The sequence below is a fragment of the Heptranchias perlo genome, chromosome 1 (genome assembly GCF_035084215.1).
Source record: "Heptranchias perlo isolate sHepPer1 chromosome 1, sHepPer1.hap1, whole genome shotgun sequence".
Taxonomy (NCBI): domain Eukaryota; kingdom Metazoa; phylum Chordata; class Chondrichthyes; order Hexanchiformes; family Hexanchidae; genus Heptranchias; species Heptranchias perlo.
Genome location: NC_090325.1, coordinates 11,628,359 through 11,648,687, shown reverse-complemented (window position 1 = coordinate 11,648,687; position 20,329 = coordinate 11,628,359). Strand labels below are relative to the sequence as shown.

The window sequence follows — 20,329 nt, the reverse complement described above, 5'->3', positions numbered from 1 at the left end:
TCAAGTCCCACCCCAGAGACTTGAGCACATAATCTAAACTGATGCTTCAGTGCGATACCGAGGGAGTGCTGCACTGTCGGAGGTGCTGTCTTCAGGATGAGACGTTAAACCAATGCCCCATCTGCCATCTCAACTGGACGTAAAATATCCCTCGGCAATATTTCAAAGAAGAGCCGGGGAGTTCTTCCCGGTGTTCTGGCCGATATTTATCCCTCAGCCAACATCACTAAAACAGATCATCTGGTCATTATCACATTGCTGTTTGTGGGACCTTGCTGTGTTTTTTTTTATTCGTTCATGAGATGTGGGCATCGCTGGCGAGGCCAGCATTTATTGCCCATCCCTAATTGCCCTTGAGAAGGTGGTGGTGAGTCGCCTTCTTGAACCGCTGCAGTCCGTGTGGTGACGGTTCTCCCACAGTGCTGTTAGGAAGGGAGTTCCAGGATTTTGACCCAGCGACGATGAAGGAACGGCGATATATTTCCAAGTCGGGATGGTGTGTGACTTGGAGGGGAACTTGCAGGTGGTGTTGTTCCCATGTACCTGCTGCTCTTGTCCTTTTAGGTGGTAGAGGTCGCGGGTTTGGGAGGTGCTGTCGAAGAAGCCTTGGCGAGTTGCTGCAGTGCATCCTGTGGATGGTACACACTGCAGCCACTGTGCGCTGGCGGTGAAGGGAATGAATGTTTAGGGTGGTGGATGGGGTGCCAATCAAGTGGGCTGCTTTGTCTTCGATGGTGTCGAGCTTCTTGAGTGTTGTTGGAGCTGCACTGATCCAGGCAATTGGAGAGTATTCCATCACACTCATGACTTGTGCCTTGTAGATGGTGGAAAGACTTTGGGGAGTCAGGAGGTGAGTCACTCGCCGCAGAATACCCAGCCTCTGACCTGCTCTTGTAGCCACAGTATTTATATGGCTGGTCCAGTTAAGATTCTGGTCAATGGTGACCCCCAGGATGTTGACGGTGGGGGATTTGGCGATGGTAATGCTGTTGAATGTCAAGGGGAGGTGGTTAGACTCTCTCTTGTTGGAGATGGTCATTGCCTGGCACTTGGCTGGCGCGAATGTTTCTTGCTACTTATGAGCCCAAGCCTGGATGTTGTCCAGGTCTTGCTGCATGCGGGCTCGAACTGAAGTAGCTGAAGATGGTTGGGCCTAGGACTCTGCCCTGAAGAACTCCTGCAGCAATGTCCTGGGGTTGAGATGATTGGCCTCCAACAACTACTACCATCTTCCTTTGTGCTAGGTATGACTCCAGCCACTGGAGAGTTTTCCCCCTGATTCCCATCGACTTCAATTTTACTAGGGCTCCTTGGTGCCACACTCGGTCAAATGCTGCCTTGATGTCAAGGGCAGTCACTCTCACCTCACCTCTGGAATTCAGCTCTTTTGTCCATGTTTGGACCAAAGCTGTAATGAGGTCTGGAGCCGAGTGGTCCTGGCAGAACCCAAACTGAGCATCGGTGAGCAGGTTATTGGTGAGTAAGTGCCGCTTGATAGCACTGTCGATGACACCTTCCATCACTTTGCTGATGATTGAGAGTAGACTGATGGGGTTGTAATTGGCCGGATTGGATTTGTCCTGTTTTTTGTGGACAGGACATACCTGGGCAATTTTTCACATTGTTGGGTAGATGCCAGTGTTGCAGCTGTACTGGAACAGCTTGGCTAGAGGTGCAGCTAGGTCTGGAGTACAAGTCTTCAGCACTACAGCTGGGATGTTGTCAGGGCCCATAGCCTTTGCTGTATCCAGTGTACTCAGCCGTTTCTTGATATCACGTGGAGTGAATTGAATTGGCTGAAGACTGGCTTCTGTGATGGTGGGGATAGCGGGAGGAGGCAGAGATGGATCATCCACTCGGCACTTCTGGCTGAAGATGGTTGCAAACGCTTCAGCCTTGTCTTTTGCACTCACGTGCTGGACTCCCCCATCATTGAGAATTAGAATGTTTGAAGAGCCTCCTCCTCCCGTTAGTTGTTTAATTGTCCACCACCATTCACGACTGGGTGTGGCAGGACTGCAGAGCTTTGATCTGATCCGTTGGTTGTGGAATCGCTTAGCTCTGTCTATAGCATGTTGCTTCCGCTGTTTAGCATGCATGTAGTCCTGAGTTGTAGCTTCACCAGGTTGGCACCTCAATTTTAGGTATGCCTGGTGCTGCTCCTGGCATGCTCTTCTACACTCCTCATTGAACCAGAGTTTATCCCCTGGCTTGTTGGTAATGGTTGAGTGAGGAATATGCCGGGCCGTGAGGTTACAGATTGTGCTGGAATACAATTCTGCTACTGCTGATGGCCCACAGCGCCTCATGGATGCCCAGTTTTGAGCTGCTAGATCTGTTCTGAATCTATCCCATTTAGCACGGTGGTAGTGCCACACAACACGTTGGATGGTGTCCTCAGTGCGAATACAGGACTTGGTCTCCACAAGGACTGTGCGGTGGTCACTCCTACCAATACTGTCATGGACAGATGCATTTGCGACAGGTAGAATGGTGAGGACGAGGTCAAGTAAGTTTTTCCCTCGTGTTGGTTCGCTCACCACCTGCCGCAGGCCCAGACTGGCAGCTGTGTCCTTCAGGACTCGGCCAGCTTGGTCAGTAGTGGTAATCAGCAGGAGGTTTCCTTGCCCATGTTTGACCTGTTGCCATGAGATTTTATGGGGTCCAGAGTCAATGTTGAGGACTCCCAGGGCCACTCCCTCCTGACTGTATATCACTGTACCGCCACCTCTGGTGGGTCTGTCCTGCCGGTGGGACATGACATACCCAGGGATGGTGATGGAAGAGTCTGGGACGGCTGAAAGGTATGATTCTGTGAGTATGGCTATGTCAGGCTGTTGCTTGACTAGTCTGTGGGACAGCTCTCCCAATTTTGGCACAAGTCCGCAGATGTTAGTGAGGAGGACTTTGCAGGATCAACTGGTCTTGGTTTGCCTTTGTCGTGTCCGGTGCCTCGTGGTCCGTCCGGTTTTATTCTTATTGTGACTTTTTTTAAGCGAGATTTTACAACTGAGTGGCTTGCTAGGCCATTTCAGAGGGCAATTAAGAATCAACCACATTGCTGTGGGTCTGGAGTCACACATCGGCCAGACCGGGTAAGGACGGCAGGTTTCCTTTCCTCAAGGGCATTAGTGAACTAGATGGGTTTTTACGACAATCCGGTAGTTTCATGGCCACCATTACTGATACTCGTATTTTAATTCCAGATTTTTAAAAAATTTAATTATTTCCCCAGCTGCCATGGCAGGATTTTGAACTCATGACTCCGGATTATTAGTCCAGGTTTCTGGATTACTCGTCCAGTAACATAACCACTATGCTACCGTACCCTACATTACAACAATGACTACACTTCATTGGCTGTAAAAGCGCTTTGGGACGTCCTGGGGTTGCGAAAGGTGCGATACAAAATTTAAATTCATTATTTCTTTCTTTCTTAAGCTGCACCACAGAAAATAAATTAACTGACCATTCATCTCGTTGCTGTTAGTGGGATCATCATGTGCACCATAATGACTGCTGGATTTTCTCACACAACAACAGTTACTGCAGCTTATCATTTATGGAGCACTTTGGGATTTTTCTGAGAGATGTGAAAAGGTGCTTGTGAGAAAAATGTAGTAATTTTGTCTGTCTAGTTTTGGCTTGGTGCCAGACTTTTTAAACCCAGTCACAACACTTGTCTACAGGAAAGGTTGCAGAAAATTGGACAAACTGATAAAACTGTTTTGAAAAAAAAAAGTTTATTGGATCCAAAGTTTTATAAGAAAGGGCACAGAGTACAAAAACAAAGAGGTGATACGAAATCTCTACAAATTATTGGTTAGGCAGTCGTTGGAATATTGACCTTGATATTTACGGGGGGAGGCGGTGAGAGGGAGGCCAAAAATGGCCAAAGAACCCGTCAAGGCCGGGGACTCAGAGGTCCTGCCGAACTTAATGACAGGATCACATTAATGTTTTCTGGATCCGTTTTCCTGCCTGGCAGCCGGCCAAATTGACAGCCTGCTTGGTGGCTTGGAGGGAAAACCAGCAGCAGGAGGCTGTAGCCAGGGATCCTTGGGGACGGTCCCCAAGACCTCATTACAGCCTTGGTCCAAACATGGACAAAAGAGCTGAGTTCCAGAGGGGAGGTGAGAGTAACTGCCCTTGACATCAAGGCAGCATTTAACCGAGTGTGGCACCAATGAGCCCTAGTAAAATAGAAGTCACTGGGAATCAGGGGGTAAACTCTCCAGTGGCTGGAGTCATACCTTGCACAATGGAAGATGGTCGTGGTTGTTGGAGGTCAATCATCTCAGCCCCAGGACATTGCTGCAGGAGTTCCTCAGGGCAGTGTTCTAGGCCCAACCATCTTCAGCTGCTTCATCTATGACCTTCCCTCCATCATAAGGTCAGAAATGGGGATGTTTGCTGATGATTGCAGTGTTCAGTTCCATTCGCAACCCCTCAGATAATGAAGCAGTCCGAGCCCGCATGCAGCAAGACCTGGACAACATCCAGGCTTGGGTTGATAAGTGGCAAGTAACATCCTCGCCAGACAATGACCATCTCCAACAAGAGAGAGTCTAACCACCTCCCCTTGACATTCAATGGCATTACCATCGCCGAATCCCCCACCGTCAACATCCTGGGGGTCACCATTGACCAGAAACTTAACTGGATCAGCCACATAAATACTGTGGCTACAAGAGCAGGTCAGAGCCTGGGTATTCTGTGGCGAGTGACTCACCTCCTGACTCCCTAAAGCCTTTCCACCATCTACAAGGCACAAGTCAGGAGTGTGATGCAATACTCTCCACTTGCCTGGATGAGTGCAGCTCCAACAACACTCAAGAAGCTCGATACCATCGATGACAAAGCAGCCCACTTGATTGGGACCCCATCCACCACCCTAAACATTCACTCCCTTCACCACCGGCGCACAGTGGCTGCAGTGTGTGCCATCCACAGGATGCACTACAGCAACTCGCCAAGGCTTCTTCGACAGCACCTCCCAAACCCGCGACCTCTACCAGCTAGAAGGACAAGGGCAGCAGGCACATGGGAACAACACCACCTGCACGTTCCCCTCCAAGTCACACACCATCCCGACTTGGAAATATATCGCCGTTCCTTCATCGTCGCTGGGTCAAAATCCTGGAACTCCCTACCTAACAGCACTGTGGGAGAACCTTCACCACACGGACTGCAGCGGTTCAAGAAGGCGGCTCACCACCACCTTCTCGAGGGCAATTAGGGATGGGCAATAAATGCCGGCCTCGCCAGCGACGCCCACATCCTAAGAACGAATATAAAAAACATCAGCAGGGGGGAGAGAGAGGTTATCGGGGCTGGACGGGGGTGGTGGAGGGGAGGTCGGCGATCGGGAGGGGGGAAAGATAGGCCACGAGTGGCAAGGGGGAGGCCGACGGCTTCCATGGTGGGCCCGGGGAAAGCAGGCCTGGCACACGAGTTCTGGAAAAGGCACTTACCTTTTGGAGCCAGCAGCTCCTGCCTCCCTTTCACTGTCAGGTTTCCTGACCCCCGGAAGTCCAGTGCGGCAGCAGTGAATTTCAAATCGGGCTCCCAATCCCGCTTTAAATATGTTAATGATGGACCCGCCTCTCCCTGCGGCTGGACACTCAGACACCACGATATCCGCCACCATAAAAATGGTGGTGACCGCGTGTGCAGTGTGTTGGTGACATGTTCCCCATATTTAAGTCTTTAACCCTCCCCTGCCCGTCATGGGAGTGGGGTTAATATCGAAGCCGCTGTGTCCAGTTTCGGCCACGGCGAAGGTACTGAAGAGATTCATGGAGATGACACCAGGGATGAGGATCTTTACATAGGAGATCTTTTCAGTAGAACGGAGAAGGTTAAGAGGAGATCCGACAGTTCACAGTTTAGAAGGGGTTTTGTTCAAGTAAAAAAGGGAAAATGATTTCCTCTGGTGAGTCAGTAACCGGAGGGCGTAAATTTAAAATCATCAAGAGAATAGAGGGAAAAGTTAGAAGAATTCTATTTTTGTGCAGTGGGTTGTTAGAACATGGAAAACCCGACCAGGAACCGAATGGAGGCAGAATCAGTAATAGCTTTTAAAAGAGTCGCTGATTTGAAAATATTTGAAAAAGAAAAATTCAAAAGGTATTGAAAGGGGAAAAGATAGGTGAATGGAGCTAAGTGGAGAGCTCTTTCAGAGAGCTAACACTCAGAGAGGCTTAATGGGCCACAAATGGCTATTTTCTGTGCTGTAAAGTTCTATAATTGTATGGTTCTTTGGCCTTGACAGAGGTGAATGAATCGTACAGAACGATATAAATGGAACAGAAAAAGGTTAATCCTGAGCACTACTTTAAGTTAGATCAGGGCTGTGGGATAATGGGACAGAGGATCAAACCATCGAGGGGCAAGTTGAGGACTGACATTAAGAAGCCCTTGTTCATACGAAGTGGGATTAATACCTGGAAAGGGTCTCCCAGGTAGTGTAGAGTTGTGGATTTATATTTATTGGCTGGTACCACTGTCGGCAAGTCTGTTGGAAGCTGAATGCAGAAAGTGTTATGGAACTAGCTCTGTGCATTTAATGGCACAGTCAGAGGGCAGCTCGTCCAACGTAAGCTTCAAGATCTGAAAGAAAATAGATTTCCCATTCAAGGGGGGCAGTTGGAAACTGTTATGGGGGGGGAAGGGTAGAATTATAGTTTTCGATGGACGAACACTATCCAGGACAGAGCAGTTCCGGTATTACTGAACTCAGTATCTAGTTAACTGTGGTTCCATAATGTATGGTCTACAGCCATTCAGCAAGATTACTTCAATAGCATCTCCCTACCCTGTGACCTCCACCACTGAGAAGGATAAGAGCAGCAATGTCATAGGAACGCTATTACCTCCAGGTTCTTCTCCCCTCCCCCCAAAATCGCACACCTTTCTAGTTTGGGCATATATCAATGTTCCTTGTATTGTCACTGGGTAAGAAACCTGGAATTCCCTGCCTAATGCCACTGTGAGATCACCATCAGCAGTTCAAGGAGAGGGCTCATCACCACCTTCTCAGGGAAACTAGGGATGAGCAATAAAGGTGCAGTCCTGCCAGCGACGCCCACATCCTGAGAACAAAGAGGAAAAGAAAGTGAGGTAGATGGGCCGAGTGACCTTGTTCACCTCTACTCATTTTGTGTGAGTTCTCCCAGTGTCCGGGCCAACAATCTCTTCCCTTTGAGTAATATCACCTCAAACCAGATTGACTGGTCGTTCATCTCATGGCTGACACTGAAAGGTGTCACGTTTGCCTAAATAGCAGCACTCGCTGTACTTCGCAAGGAATTAATTGTCTAAAGCAGTCTGAGATGTTTCAATGTGACAGGCACTACACAAGTACAAATATTATCCATTATTTATCTTGCAGTTTTACTTGAATGCCTTGCAGAGTTCTGGTTGAATTAATTAAAATTCTTGGCACCTTGATGAACAAGTAGAGACTGGTTGTGTAAGACAAAGGTACACCATTCCCTTTCTGATTCCACTCCTGCCAAATGCCTTGGGGTCACTTTATTCCGTTAAAGACATTATATAAATGTGTTGTTGTTGCAGGGTGCCTAATTGCATTGCAAATTTTCCCTTTCGTTGCAAATTTTCCCTTTTGTAGCAGTTAAGCCTGAAATGAAAATGAACTTAGGTTGAAAATCAGCTGGAACTATTGTAAAAATATCTTCTCATGAATGGGACGTTGATCGTAAAGATGTTACATTCCCTTTTAATGTAATGTATATAAAGTATCGATTGGTGCCATGTAGTTAATTTGGGGAGGGTGAAGTGGGATATTATTAGCACAAAACATCTCACTTCACAGAATAACACAAACAGAATGAAGGCAACGTCAAGTGCATCTAAATTAAAGCCAGTCTTCCCCTCTTTTAGCAGCAGCCATGTATAAATCATGCGATTAAAATTGTATGGTTGATTTGAGAGGAACATTTAATCAGTAGTCCATTTCCCTTCATTATGCGCACAAATTCCACCTGCCTTCAGGGTGTCAGCCGTAGCTCAGTGGGTAGCACTCCCTCCTCTGAGTTAGACGGTTGCGGGTTCAAGCCCCACTCCAGAGACTTGGGGGGAAAAATTCGATTTGGGTGGTGGTAACGTGACGCGCTGCGACCCTGGGCAGGCAAGACGCAAGTTTGGACCCAAGGGAGCACTGACCTGCAATCAGCCTTCCTTGCACGTGGAATCAGTGCAATTCACACTTTTCACCACCAGAGGGAGCTCAATCTCTTAAAGGGAGGATATTTCTTCGAAATCTCTTAAAGGTAGCTGGTACCTGTTATTTGCTGAAAATAACAGTCTACTGTCTGCATGGAGTCTAAACAGAGATCGCACATGTAAAACACAGATGCAGATTCCATCCCTATGTTTACACACTGATGAGTTATGTTAAAACATTGAATAAAGGTCACGCACTACTAAATCCCACATCCTCCAATCATGCACACCAGTCCTCACCAATCTGCTGATCGGAGTTGGTACCAGGCCTGCAAGAGTGCATGCACCAAGGTTCTCTGCTGATGCACTAGAGAGTTTGGGTGCAAGAGGTGGACAGAAGGAGGGACATCCTATATCCGCGGTGGGAGGGGCACAAGGCCTTCCAGACATATACTCAGAAGGCAGTGGGAGGCAGCGGGGGACGAAGTCAATGCCAGGTGCACAGCATCATGAACATTGATGCAGTGCAGGAAGAAGTTCAATGCTTTGACTTGAGTGGGCAAGGTGAGTGAGGTCAACTGTCAAGTGGCGTCTCCTATCAACTGGACCACGCACTACACCCCAATCACCCACATACCAATAAACTCTTTCCATCAGTACTCAACTCTTCCAATCAGATGCTTCCTCTCACCCTTACACATTAACACTATTTCAAGCTGCTCACCCACAACTCAGAGGCCACACACACTGGCAGCTATTCAACCATAACAAGCACATCACCCAGGCACACGTCCTGCTTTCTTGCAGGAGAAGGTGGCGCATATCAAGAGGCAGCAAGTGGCAGTGGCATTTAGCCCCTCGAGCCTGTTCAGCCATTAAATGAGATCATGGTGGACCTGTGACCTAACTCCATATACCCGTCTTAGCCCCATATCCCTTAATACGCTTGGTTCGCAGAAATCTATCAATCTCAGATATAACATTCACAAGTGAGCTAGCATCAACTGCCGTCTGCAGAAGAGTGTTCCAAATGTCTCCCACCCTTTGCGTTTAGAAGCATTTCCCAACTTCGCTCCTGCACGTCCTGGCTCTAAATGTCAGGCTATGTCCCCGCGTCCTAGTATTGAAGTCTAGGAGACCTCCAAAAACAGTTACAAATGTCTCGGCAGCCAGAAGCAATAATCCAGCCACTGACCTGTAAATCCTGCACAGTCCCTTTAAAAAGCGCTGGTGGGGGGTCCTTCAGGCACTCTAAGACACGTTCAGATGGTCGGGGTTAAGACTGTGCATTGAGTTGAGCGTTAAGTCCTAAAATGGTGTCTATCACTTTAAATCAGCGTTGCACACTGATTGAAGCCATTTTCTCCCTACATTACATGATTGCAGCGTTCGTTATCTGCACCTGCACTAACTCCTATACCAAGATGGCGTCTGGCACACGTCACGCAGGAACCGCGCCGAAACAAGGGGCGCTACACGGCCCAATGTAGTGCCCTTGAGCAAAAAATCCAGGCTGACACTCCCGGTACAGTACTGGGGGAGTGCTGCACCGTCAGAGGTGCCGTCTTTCGGATGAAACATTAAACTGAGGCCCTGTCTGTCTTCTCAGCTAGATGTTAACAATCCCATGGCACTCTTTCAAAGCAGAGCAGTGGTGTTCTCTCCATACCAATATTTATCTCTCAATCAACATCACCAAAACAGATTATCTGGTCATTTTCATATTGTTGTTTGTGGGATCTTGCTGTGCTCCGCGTTTCCTGCATTACAACAGTGACTACACTTCAAAAGTACTTAATTGGCTGTAATGCACTTTGGGACGTCCTGAGGTCGTGAAAGGCGCAATAGAAATGCAAGTCTTTCTTTTTTTCTTTTTTCTTCCACTGCTCACGTCCCTGTACATTGGACAGACCATGTGGTACAATAAGATAGTCTGGCATTGGGCAAGTTAGCTGTGACTTAACTAAGAGATACAGCCACTGCCGTGTATCGTAGCAGTGAAGGAGAAGCAGCTTCTTAATACACCTTAAATCACCAAGATTAATCAATGGGGGTCATTGTCCGACTTTGCGTTCCTGGTGGACAGGACTTCACACCAGATGTAGAAAGCCCCTCCTAAGTATAATGTAACACATGAATAATAGTTGTACTAAAATAAAAATCCATTTGGTTTTCTCCCTGTCATGTGCCTTGGGGTTTTCGTATCATAAAAAATAAACAAGATTTAAGTGTAAATCTCACAAGCTCCGGGCAAGGTTAGATGTTAGGAAGTCCTGGGCTTTCAATTTAACTTCTCATCTGAAAGACGATATCTCCACCAAGTCAGCACTCCTTCAGTACTGCACTGAGAATTGGGAGAGTTTTAGAAACCAGCAAAGGATGGTCAGAAAATTGATAAAAGAGGGAGAAATTAGAATATGAGAGTAAACTAACAAGAATTATAGAAAAAGATTGTAAGAGCTTCTACAAGTATGTAAAAAAGAAGAGAGTAGCGAAAGTAAACTTGGGTCCTTTAGAGGCTGAGACAGGAGAAATTATAATGGGGAATAAGGAAATGGCAGAGACGTTAAACAAATATTTTGTATCTATCTTCACAGTAGAAGACACAAAAAACATACCAGAAATAGTGGGGAACCAAGGGTCTAATGAGAGTGAAGAACTTAAAATAATTAATATTATCAAAGAAAAAGTACTGGAAAAATTAATGGGACTAAAAGCCGACAAATCCCCTGGACCTGATGGCCTACATCCTAGGGTTTTAAAAGAGGTGGTTGCAGAGATAGTGGATGCATTGGTTGTGATCTTCCAAAATTCCCTAGACTGTAGAACGGTCCCAGTGGATTGGAAAGTAGCAAATGTTACCCCGCTATTCAAGTAAGGAGGGAGAGAGAAAACAGGGAACTACAGGCCAGTTAGCCTGACATCAGTCGTCCGGAAAATGCTGCAATCTATTGTTAAGTTCGTGGTAACGGGGCACTTAGAAAATCATAATATGATCAGGCAGAGTCAACGTGGTTTTATGAAAGGGAAATCATGTTTGACAAATCTATTAGAGTTTTTTGAGGATGTAACTACCAAGCTAGATAAAGGGGAACCAGTGGATGTAGTATATTTGGATTTTGAAAAGGGATTCGATAAGGTGCCACACAGGAGGTTGTTACACAAGATAAGGGCTCATGGAGTGGGGATAATATATTAGCATGGATAGAGGATTGGTTAATGGACAGAAAACAGAGAGTAGGAATAGACGGGTCATTTTCAGGTTGGCAGGCTGTAACTAGTGGGGTACCACAAGGATCAGTGCTTGGGCCTCAGCTATTTACAATCTATATTAATGACTTAGATGAAGGGACCGAGTGTAATGAATCCAAGTTTGCTGATGATACAAAGGTAGGTGGGAAAGTAAGCTGTGAGGAGGACACAAAGAGTCTGCAAAGGGATACAGACAGGTTAAGTGAGTGGGCAAGAAGGTGGCAGATGGAGTATAATGTGGGGAAATGTGAGGTTATTCACTTTGGTAGAAAAAATAGGAAAACAGAATATTTTTTAAATGGTGAGAAACTATTAAATATTGGTGTTCAGAGAGATTTGGGTGTCCTTGTACACAAAACACAGAAAGTTAACTTTCAGGTGCAGCAAGCAATTAGAAAGGCAAGTGGTATGTTAACCTTTATTGCAAGGGGATTGGAGTACAAGAGTAAGGAAGTCTTTCTGCAATTGTACAGAGCTTTGGTGAGACCTCACCTGGAGTACTGTGTACAGTTTTGGGCTCCTTATCTAAGGAAGGATATACTTGCCTTAGAGGCGGTGCAACAGAGGTTCACTAGATTGATTCCTGAGATAAGGGTTGTCTTATGAGGAGAGGTTGAGTAGAATGGGCCTATACTCTCTGGAGTTTAGAAGAATGAGAGATGATCTCATTGAAACATATAAGATTCTGAGAGGGCTTGACAGGGTAGATGCTGTGAGACTGTTTCCCCTGGCTGAAGAGTCTAGAACTAGGGGGCATAGTCTCAGGATAAGCAGTCAGACATTTAGAACTGAGATGAAGAGATCACTCAGGGTTGTGAATCTTTAGAATTCTCTACCCCAGAGGGCTGTGGATGCTCACTTGTTGAATATATTCAAGACTGAGATCAATAGATTTTTGGACTCTAGGGGAATCAAGGGATCGGACAGGAAAGTGGAGTTGAGGTGGAAGATCAGCTATGATCTTATTGAGTGGCAGAGCAGGCTCGAGGGGCTGTATGGCCTACTCCTGCTCCTATTTCTTATGTTCTTAGTTATCAGCCTGGATTATGTGCTTAGGTTTACTGTGGGATTTGAACCTATGATCTTTTGATTCCCAGGCACGTGTGCTATTTAACTGAGCTAAGCAGATGGAGGAACCCTGACTAATTTTTGTTATGATATTCAATTCAATATCAATTTAAATTTCCCATGAATTTTTAAAATTCATTTTGATTTAATTTAGATTCATGCATTGATGGCTTTAATGGGCTGTTCAATCTCTCACCACCATTGTATGTGAAATCTTTTCCCAAAGGTAGGGGAGTCTATAACGAGGGGGCACAGATTTAAGGTGAGAGGGGAGAGATACAAAAGGGTCCAGAGGGGCAATTTTTTCACTCAAAGGGTGGTGAGTGTCTGGAACGAGCTGCCAGAGGCAGTAGTAGAGGCGGGTACAATTTTGTCTTTTAAAAAGCATTTGGACAGTTACATGGGTAAGATGGGTATAGAGGGATATGGGCCAAGTGCAGGCAATTGGGACTAGCTTAGTGGTATAAACTGGGCGACATGGACATGTTGGGCCGAAGGGCCTGTTTCCATGTTGTAAACTTCTATGATTCTATGATTGTATCTGAACCCCACCACTGTTCATCTTATACTCCCAGCGCTTGTTCCCATTCCCTAGTCTAATCATACTGCTCTTATTTACATTAGATTGATCAGCCATACTCCATCCAGATTGCTGTATTCTTAAACCGGCTTTTGATTATCAATCTAGCCGGATACAGTTGCTTAAAGCAAAAGCATCGAGGCACAGAAAGACTGCACGCTGCGCAGGGAGTGATCTCAATGATACATAGAAAAGAAAAAAAAAACTGTAAACGCTGGGAATCTGAAATAAAGAAAATGCCGGAAATATGCGGCAATCAGTCAGCATCTTAGATAGCTCTTTCAAAGAGCCGGCACAGGCACGATGGGCAGAATGGCCTCCTTCTGTGCTGTATCATTTCACGATTCTATGATTCATCTGTAGCGAGAAGACTTTTGATGGTTTCCTCATGTCCTTGAGAATTTAGTGAGAGGAGGGGAGCACTATTTGGCTGTGCTGACAATGGGTGTCCAAATGCCACAGCAGCATTTATCCGGTGAGTTTGACACAGAAAACATCCTAAGGCACTCTCAAGTAGGGAAAAAAAACCCACAGATCCTGAGCTGTAGAGGAACTGAGATGAACGGGAACATGATCAATAAAGTTTTGAGGAGGCCATCAAAGGAGTGGAGAGAGCTATCAAGGCTGAGCGGCTCAGAGGGGGAGGAAGGCCACGATGGATGGGGGCTGATGGTGGAGTGAAGGGAAGTGGGGGGGGGGGGAGGGGGGAGGATGCACAGGAGACCAGTCAGGGGACCAAAGGGCACAAGCTGGGATATAAGCTGGAGGAAGTTGTGGGCATAGAGGGGGGTGAGTCCTAGAAGGTATTTATAAATGAGGATAATGATATTGAATTCAATACTTTGGGGGGGGGGGGCAAACAGAGAGCCAATAAAGGTCAGTAAGGACAGGGGTGATGGGCAAGCAGGACTTTGCATAGGACAGGAGGTTTGGACAAGTTACAGTTTGTATTGTCTGAAACTCGGGGGACATGTTTGCCTCATTTGCATCTTATTACCGCCATTCATGGTCAGGCCAATTTCCCCATGACGAGGTTGGCCTCTGAAAAGTGGTGGGAAAGGCAGCGATGCAGCAGAGCACATCCCCAGGTAGCTTTATGCCTCCACTCACTATAGATCTGCTGAAAAATTTTCGTCGGAAATCCGAGGACATTATCTAAGACTCTACTTGGGTGATGGCACTGGCCTTCCAGGATTTCCCTTTTTAACTTTATCTCTTGATTTTGTGTTCTCTGTCAAGCAACCATTCGAAAAATGTATTAAAAAAAAACAAACCAGCTGTGCAGAAGTTCAAACATAAAGTCCCTCTCGTCGCACTAGGTTGTGGAAAAAAAAAATCGGCCCGGGGCTCATGCTCATTATCCAGGGAACCCCGGCTGGAAAGTATTTATGGTGTCAGCTGTGGCTCAGAGGGTAGCACTCTTGTCTCTGAGTCAGTGGATTGTGGTTTCATAGTCCCACTTCAGAGCTTGAGCATAAAATATAGGCTGTCACTTCAGCGCGCCACTGAGGGAATTCTGCACTGCCGGAGGTGCCGTCTTTTGAATGAATACGTTAAACCCCGTCTGCCCTCTCAGGTGGATGTAAAAGATCCTGTGGCACTTTGTAGAAGAAGAGCAGGGGAGTTCTCCCCCGGCGTCCTGGGCCAATATTTATCCCTGAACCAACATCACTAAAACAGGTGATCTGGTCATTATCACATTTGCTGTTTGTGGGATCTTGCTGTGCGCAAATTGGTTGCTGTGTTTCCTACATCACAACAGTGACCGCACTTCAAAAAAATACTTAAATGGCTGTAGAGTGCTTTGGGACATCCTGAGGTCGTGAAAAGCGTCAATAAATAAATGCAAGTCTTTCTTTTATAGAATCATAGAATCATAGAATCATAGAAGTTACAACATGGAAACAGGCCCTTCGGCCCAACATGTCCATGTCGCCCAGTTTATACCACTAAGCTAGTCCCAATTGCCTGCACTTGGCCCATATCCCTCGATACCCATCTTCCCCATGTAACTGTCCAAATGCTTTTTAAAAGACAAAATTGTACCTGCCTCTACTACTGCCTCTGGCAGCTCGTTCCAGACACTCACCACCCTTTGAGTGAAAAAATTGCCCCTCTGGATCCTTTTGTATCTCTCCCCTCTCACCTTATGTGTGAACGTCAGGTGAGTTGGATTCAGCTGTGATGCTCTCACTGTTGAATAGCGTGCGAATGTCTCTGCCGGGGCTCATCCATCAACAATCACCACTTGGGTGAGAGCTGCTGGCATCCAAGGAACCACACCCAGCGTCTTCAGAAGGGGAGGGGGAAGGAATACAATTGGAGAAAAGTGTATCAGTGCAGCTCAGTCTAATTCAAATTGCGTTTCCTTTTTTCAGCAATGGACATTACTGACATTTTGAAAGGCAAAGCCGAGAGTGATGAGGACAAGCACCATTTTATTCCCTTTCAACAGTAAGTGACGATTTAAGTTTGTTTTAAAGTCGGCCGTCGTCCCGGCATCCCTCCCGTAGCAAAGAGCCAGACAACTCTTAGGGCGTTGCTACTTGACCTTATTTTAACCCCATTGCCACTCCGCGTGATCAAAAAAACACCAGATAATTACGAAAGGAAACGAAAAGCCATTGGGCCAGTCTTAATCCCTCCGTCTTGAAAGATCCGACAGGCCTCCCGTTGCTGCATCCAATTGTTTCTCAAATAGTTCCGAGGTTTTCTGCTCCATTATTCCAGCCTGAAGTCCATTCTTAGCGTTGATCATTCTCTGTGTGAAGAAGAACTTCCTGGTATCGGTCCTAACTCGACCTTTTACCTGCTGAGCCTGTGTCCCCCTTGTCCTGCTCCTGCAATTTAGTTTAGATTAATATTCTGGATTTATATTTTCGATTCCCTTGTCAATCATAGATACCTCAATAAGATCACCTCTCTGATGTCTCCTTCCAAGCTTAAAAGCCAATGGCCCCGATATTAACGGGGAAGCGGGGAGGGAGCAGGGCAGCGTGGGGAAAAGCCTGGCAAGGCCGGGGACGTGGAGGCCCTGCCGATCTTAACGGTAGTTCTTCGTTTAAATAACCTGCTGCGGACTCCCGCCCGACAGCCGGCCAAATTGACAGCGTTGGCCGGTGGGTGGGAACGCAAAATGAGCGGTAGGAGGCCGCAGCTGGGGATCGGTGGGGACGGTCCCTGTCAGTTAGTGGGGGGGAATGCTCGAGGCCACGCCCAGGAGTGGAGGGTGGGGGGTGGGGCTGATAGGTTGGGGCCACGATCGGCGGGGGGGGGGGGGTGGGGGGAGCTGGGAGATCGAGGCTGCGATCAGGGAATGGGTGGGGGGGGTGGCGATGGGGGGGGTGGGTGGCAGTGGTGGGGGATCTGTCTGTGATCGGGAGGAGCCGGGGGTAGCCTGGTGCAAGGGAAGCTCAAGGCTTCCTCATGAGGCCTGAGAAGCCCCTCCTGCCCCACAAGGAAATCTGAAAAATAAATTCAAAGCTTACCTCTGGGCCTCTCCTGGCTCAGGATCTGGTTCCCGGCAAGTTTGGCCTGATGGGGAAGCCGAAACTGTCCCCCTCGCCTCCTCTCCCCACCCCCTCTCCCTCCCTCCCTCCCCCTAGCTCCGGCCTCAGCTTGAAATTGCAGATTGGGTCCTGATAATATCATCTCACAGCAAGGGTAGTAGGGTATAGAACCATAAAAGTTTACTGCACAAAAAGAGGCTATTCAGCCCATCAGCCCACCAGGCTCGAGCAATCAAATCTAATCCCACTTATCTGCCACCTCGCCATCTTTCTCAGCTTCAAATGTTTATTCATTGGTCTCCGCCTCACCCACTCCCTGTGGCAAAGCATTCCATGCTCCAAAAACCATCTGCGTAAAGCTCATCGCTCTCCTCACTCCATTAGTGATCATTTTAAATTGATGACCCCTCTCATCACTGAATCCCCAACCAGAGGACATAGTCTTTCCCAACCACCCTATCAAATCCTCCATTAAATCTCCCCTTGGCCTTCTCAGGAATAGTTAAGAGAAGGGGGCAGGTAATGTTAGAGCATAAGAACATAAGAAATAGGAGCAGGGGTAGGCCATACGGCCCCTCGAGCCTGCTCCGCCATTCAATAAGGTCATGGCTGATCTTTGACCTCAACTCCACTTTCCCGCCTGATCCCCATATTCCTTGATTCCCCTAGAGTCCAAAAATCTATCTATCACAGCCTTGAATATATTCAACGACTCAGCATCCACAGCCCTCTGGGGTAGAGAATTCCAAAGATTCGCAACCCTCTGAGTTGTGAAATTCCTCCTCATCTCAGTCTTAAATGGCTGATCCCTTATCCTGAGACTATGCCCCTGGTTCTCGACTCTTCAGCCAGGGGAAACAACCTCTCAGCATCTAGAGAATGGTACAGTGAGGTAGCAGGGTATATCAAGGTCATATCAGGAATGGCACAGTGAGTGGTGTTAGTCACGTCAGAGTGTTATCAATGACGGAGTGTTAGGGAGTTCCACTCCTTTTGAAACCAATGGGGTAAACTTTTAGCTTCACTAGCAGGGCTGATCACCCGCCTGTTGTAGAACACGCCCTGATTTTCATTCCATTAAAGAGAGAAAGACTTGCCTTTCATGACCTCAGGACGTCCCAAAACACTTCGCAGCCAATGAAGTACTTTTGAAGTATAGTCACTGTTGTGATGTAGGAAACACGGCAACCAATTTGCGCACAGCAAGATCCCACAAACAGCAAATGTGATAATGACCAGATAATCTGTTTTTTAGTGATGTTGGTTCAGGGATAAACATTGGCAAGGACACCGGGGAGAACTCCCCTGCTCTTCTTCAAAATATTGCCATGGGATCTTTTATGTCCACCTGAGAGGGCAGACGGAGCCTCAGTTTAATGTCTCATCTGAGAAAGACGTCATCTCCTGACAGTGCAGCGCTCCCTCAGTACTGCACTGGGAGTGCCAGCCTGGATTTTGTGCTCAAGTTTCTGGAGTGGGACTTGAACTCACAACCTTCTAACTCAGCCGGCAAGAGTGCTACTCGCTGAGTCACAGCGGGTGACCTACTGCGCCAGATTACCGCCTAGGTGATGTAGTCTGAAATGCACTCCAATATTTTGCCAGTCATTATAAAAAAATCAGCAGGTAGATGGAATTGATATATAGATCAGCCATGATCTATTGAATTGCCGAACAGGCTTGAGGGGCTGAATGGCCTACTCCAGTTCCTATGTTGTTATGGAAGAAAGATTCGATTTATCCGCAATGCAGCATGCACCTGCTCCTCCAGCACTTTCTGCGCTAATAGTTAAAATTTAGTCGTCCCTCTCACAAAACCGCAAAGCGTCGACACGCACAGATGCTGAGAACAATTTCACAGTTGGGTGACTTTGTTGCCTTCACAGGTAGCAGGAGGCCTCGGTAATCCTCTCTGTGGTGCAGTATCGAACCGAGGCGGATTGCCTTGACTTTGTTTAGAGGGTAATGAGTTTGGTCACTTGTGTCATTATACTGTTCAGGCAACCGTCAACAGGCCATAATATTCCATAAGTATAGTTAATTATTTTCCAAACTTTGTTTTCCCCCCTTGCAGAGTTGCAGCTGAAAATGATTTCCTCCACAGTTTAATCCATAAGGTTGCAGTTGCCAAAGACATAAACCACAAAGGACAAGGTACAATATTCCTTTCAAATTTGCTCCTTACCTTAGCATAGCAAAGCCATTTTTCTTTTCTAATCTGTTTTATTAATGTTTATCTGGACACGAGCTACATTTTTTAAAAATTTGTTCATGGGATGTGGGCGTTACTGGCAAGGCCGGCATTTATTGCCCATCCCTAATTGCCCTTGAGAAGGTGGTGGTGAGCCGCCGCCTTGAACCGCTGCATCTCATGTGGTGAAGGTTCCTCTACTCCCTATTAGGAAGGGAGTTCCAGGATTTTGACCCAGCGACGATGAAGGAACGGCGATGTATTTCAAGTCGGGACGGTGTGTGACTTGGAGGGGAACGTGCAGGTGGTGTTGTTCCCATGCGCCTGCTGCCCTTGTCCTTCTAGGTGGTGGAGGTCGCGGGTTTGGGAGGTGCTGTCGAAGAAGCCTTGGTGAGTTGCTGCAGTGCATCCTGTGGATGGTACACACTGCAGTCACTGTGCGCCGGTGGTGAAGGGAGTGAATGTTTAGGGTGGTGGAAGGGGTGCCAATCAAGCGGGCTGCTTCGTCCTGGATGGTGTCGAGCTTCTTGAGTGTTGTTGGAGCTGCACTCATCCAGGCAAGTGGAGAGAATTCCATCACACTCCTGACTTGTGCCTTGTAGATGGTGGAAAGGCTTTGGGGAGTCAGGAGGTGAGTCACTCGCCGCAGAATACCCAGCCTCTGACCTGCTCTTCAATAAAAACAGAAAATTGTAGAAAAGCTCAGCAAGTCAGGCAGCATCTGAGGGGAAAGAAACTGAGTTAACGTTTCAGGTCAAAGATCTTTCGTCAGAACTGGCGGTTTCCTGCATTTTCTGTTTTTATTTCAGATTTCTAGCATCCTCAGTATTTTACTTTTGATTTAGACTCTTCAGGCGGCTCTCCTCTCCCGTGCAGGGACCCTTCTAGTTGTCATGGTGATTTCCCCACTGCCTCCTTTAAGAGGGGTGGTGTTTTAGGAACATGGGAAACATAGGAACAGGACTAGGCCATTCAGCCCCTCGAGCTTGTTCCGCCATTCAATTAGATCATGGCTGATCTGTATCTTAACTCCATCTACCCACCTTGGATCCGTAACCCTTAATACCCTTGCCTAACTTGAACCTATCAATCTCAGTTTTGAAATTTTCAATTGACCCCCAGCCTCAACAGCATTTTTGGGGGGAGAGAGTTCCAGATTTCCACTACCCTTTGTGTGAAGAAGTGCTTCCTGACATCACCCCTGAACGGCCTAACTCTAATTTTAAAGTTGTTCTGGGCTGTCCCACCAGAGGAAATAGTTTCTCTGTATCTACCCTATCAACTCTTTTAATCATCTTAAACACCTCAATTAAATCACCCCTTAATCTTCTATACTCAAGGGATTACAACCTGTTCTTATAATTTAACCCTTTTAGCCCTGGAATCATTCTGGCACATTTTTGTGAACACAAATATTTAGCTGGGGGAATCAATGTTAGCACATTGTGCTTTCACCCCTGAGACCTAGGTTTGAATCCAACCCAGACCGATAGGACCACAAATCGCTTGACAGAATGCCTTTCAGCCCCATCCTAGCTTGTC

At 47.0% G+C, this 20,329-nt stretch overlaps 1 protein-coding gene across 2 annotated transcripts in view; it reads left to right on the top strand.

The window, feature by feature from the left end:
• LOC137316523 (dedicator of cytokinesis protein 2-like) overlaps nt 1-20,329 on the top strand; it is a 1,021,473-nt gene that overhangs the window by 219,827 nt on the left and 781,317 nt on the right. For both annotated transcript variants that reach the window (XM_067980505.1, XM_067980471.1), the window contains exons 11-12: nt 15,466-15,541; nt 18,671-18,750. In XM_067980505.1, the coding sequence (XP_067836606.1) occupies nt 15,466-15,541; nt 18,671-18,750 (156 nt within the window). The remainder of the gene's footprint in view (nt 1-15,465; nt 15,542-18,670; nt 18,751-20,329) is intronic.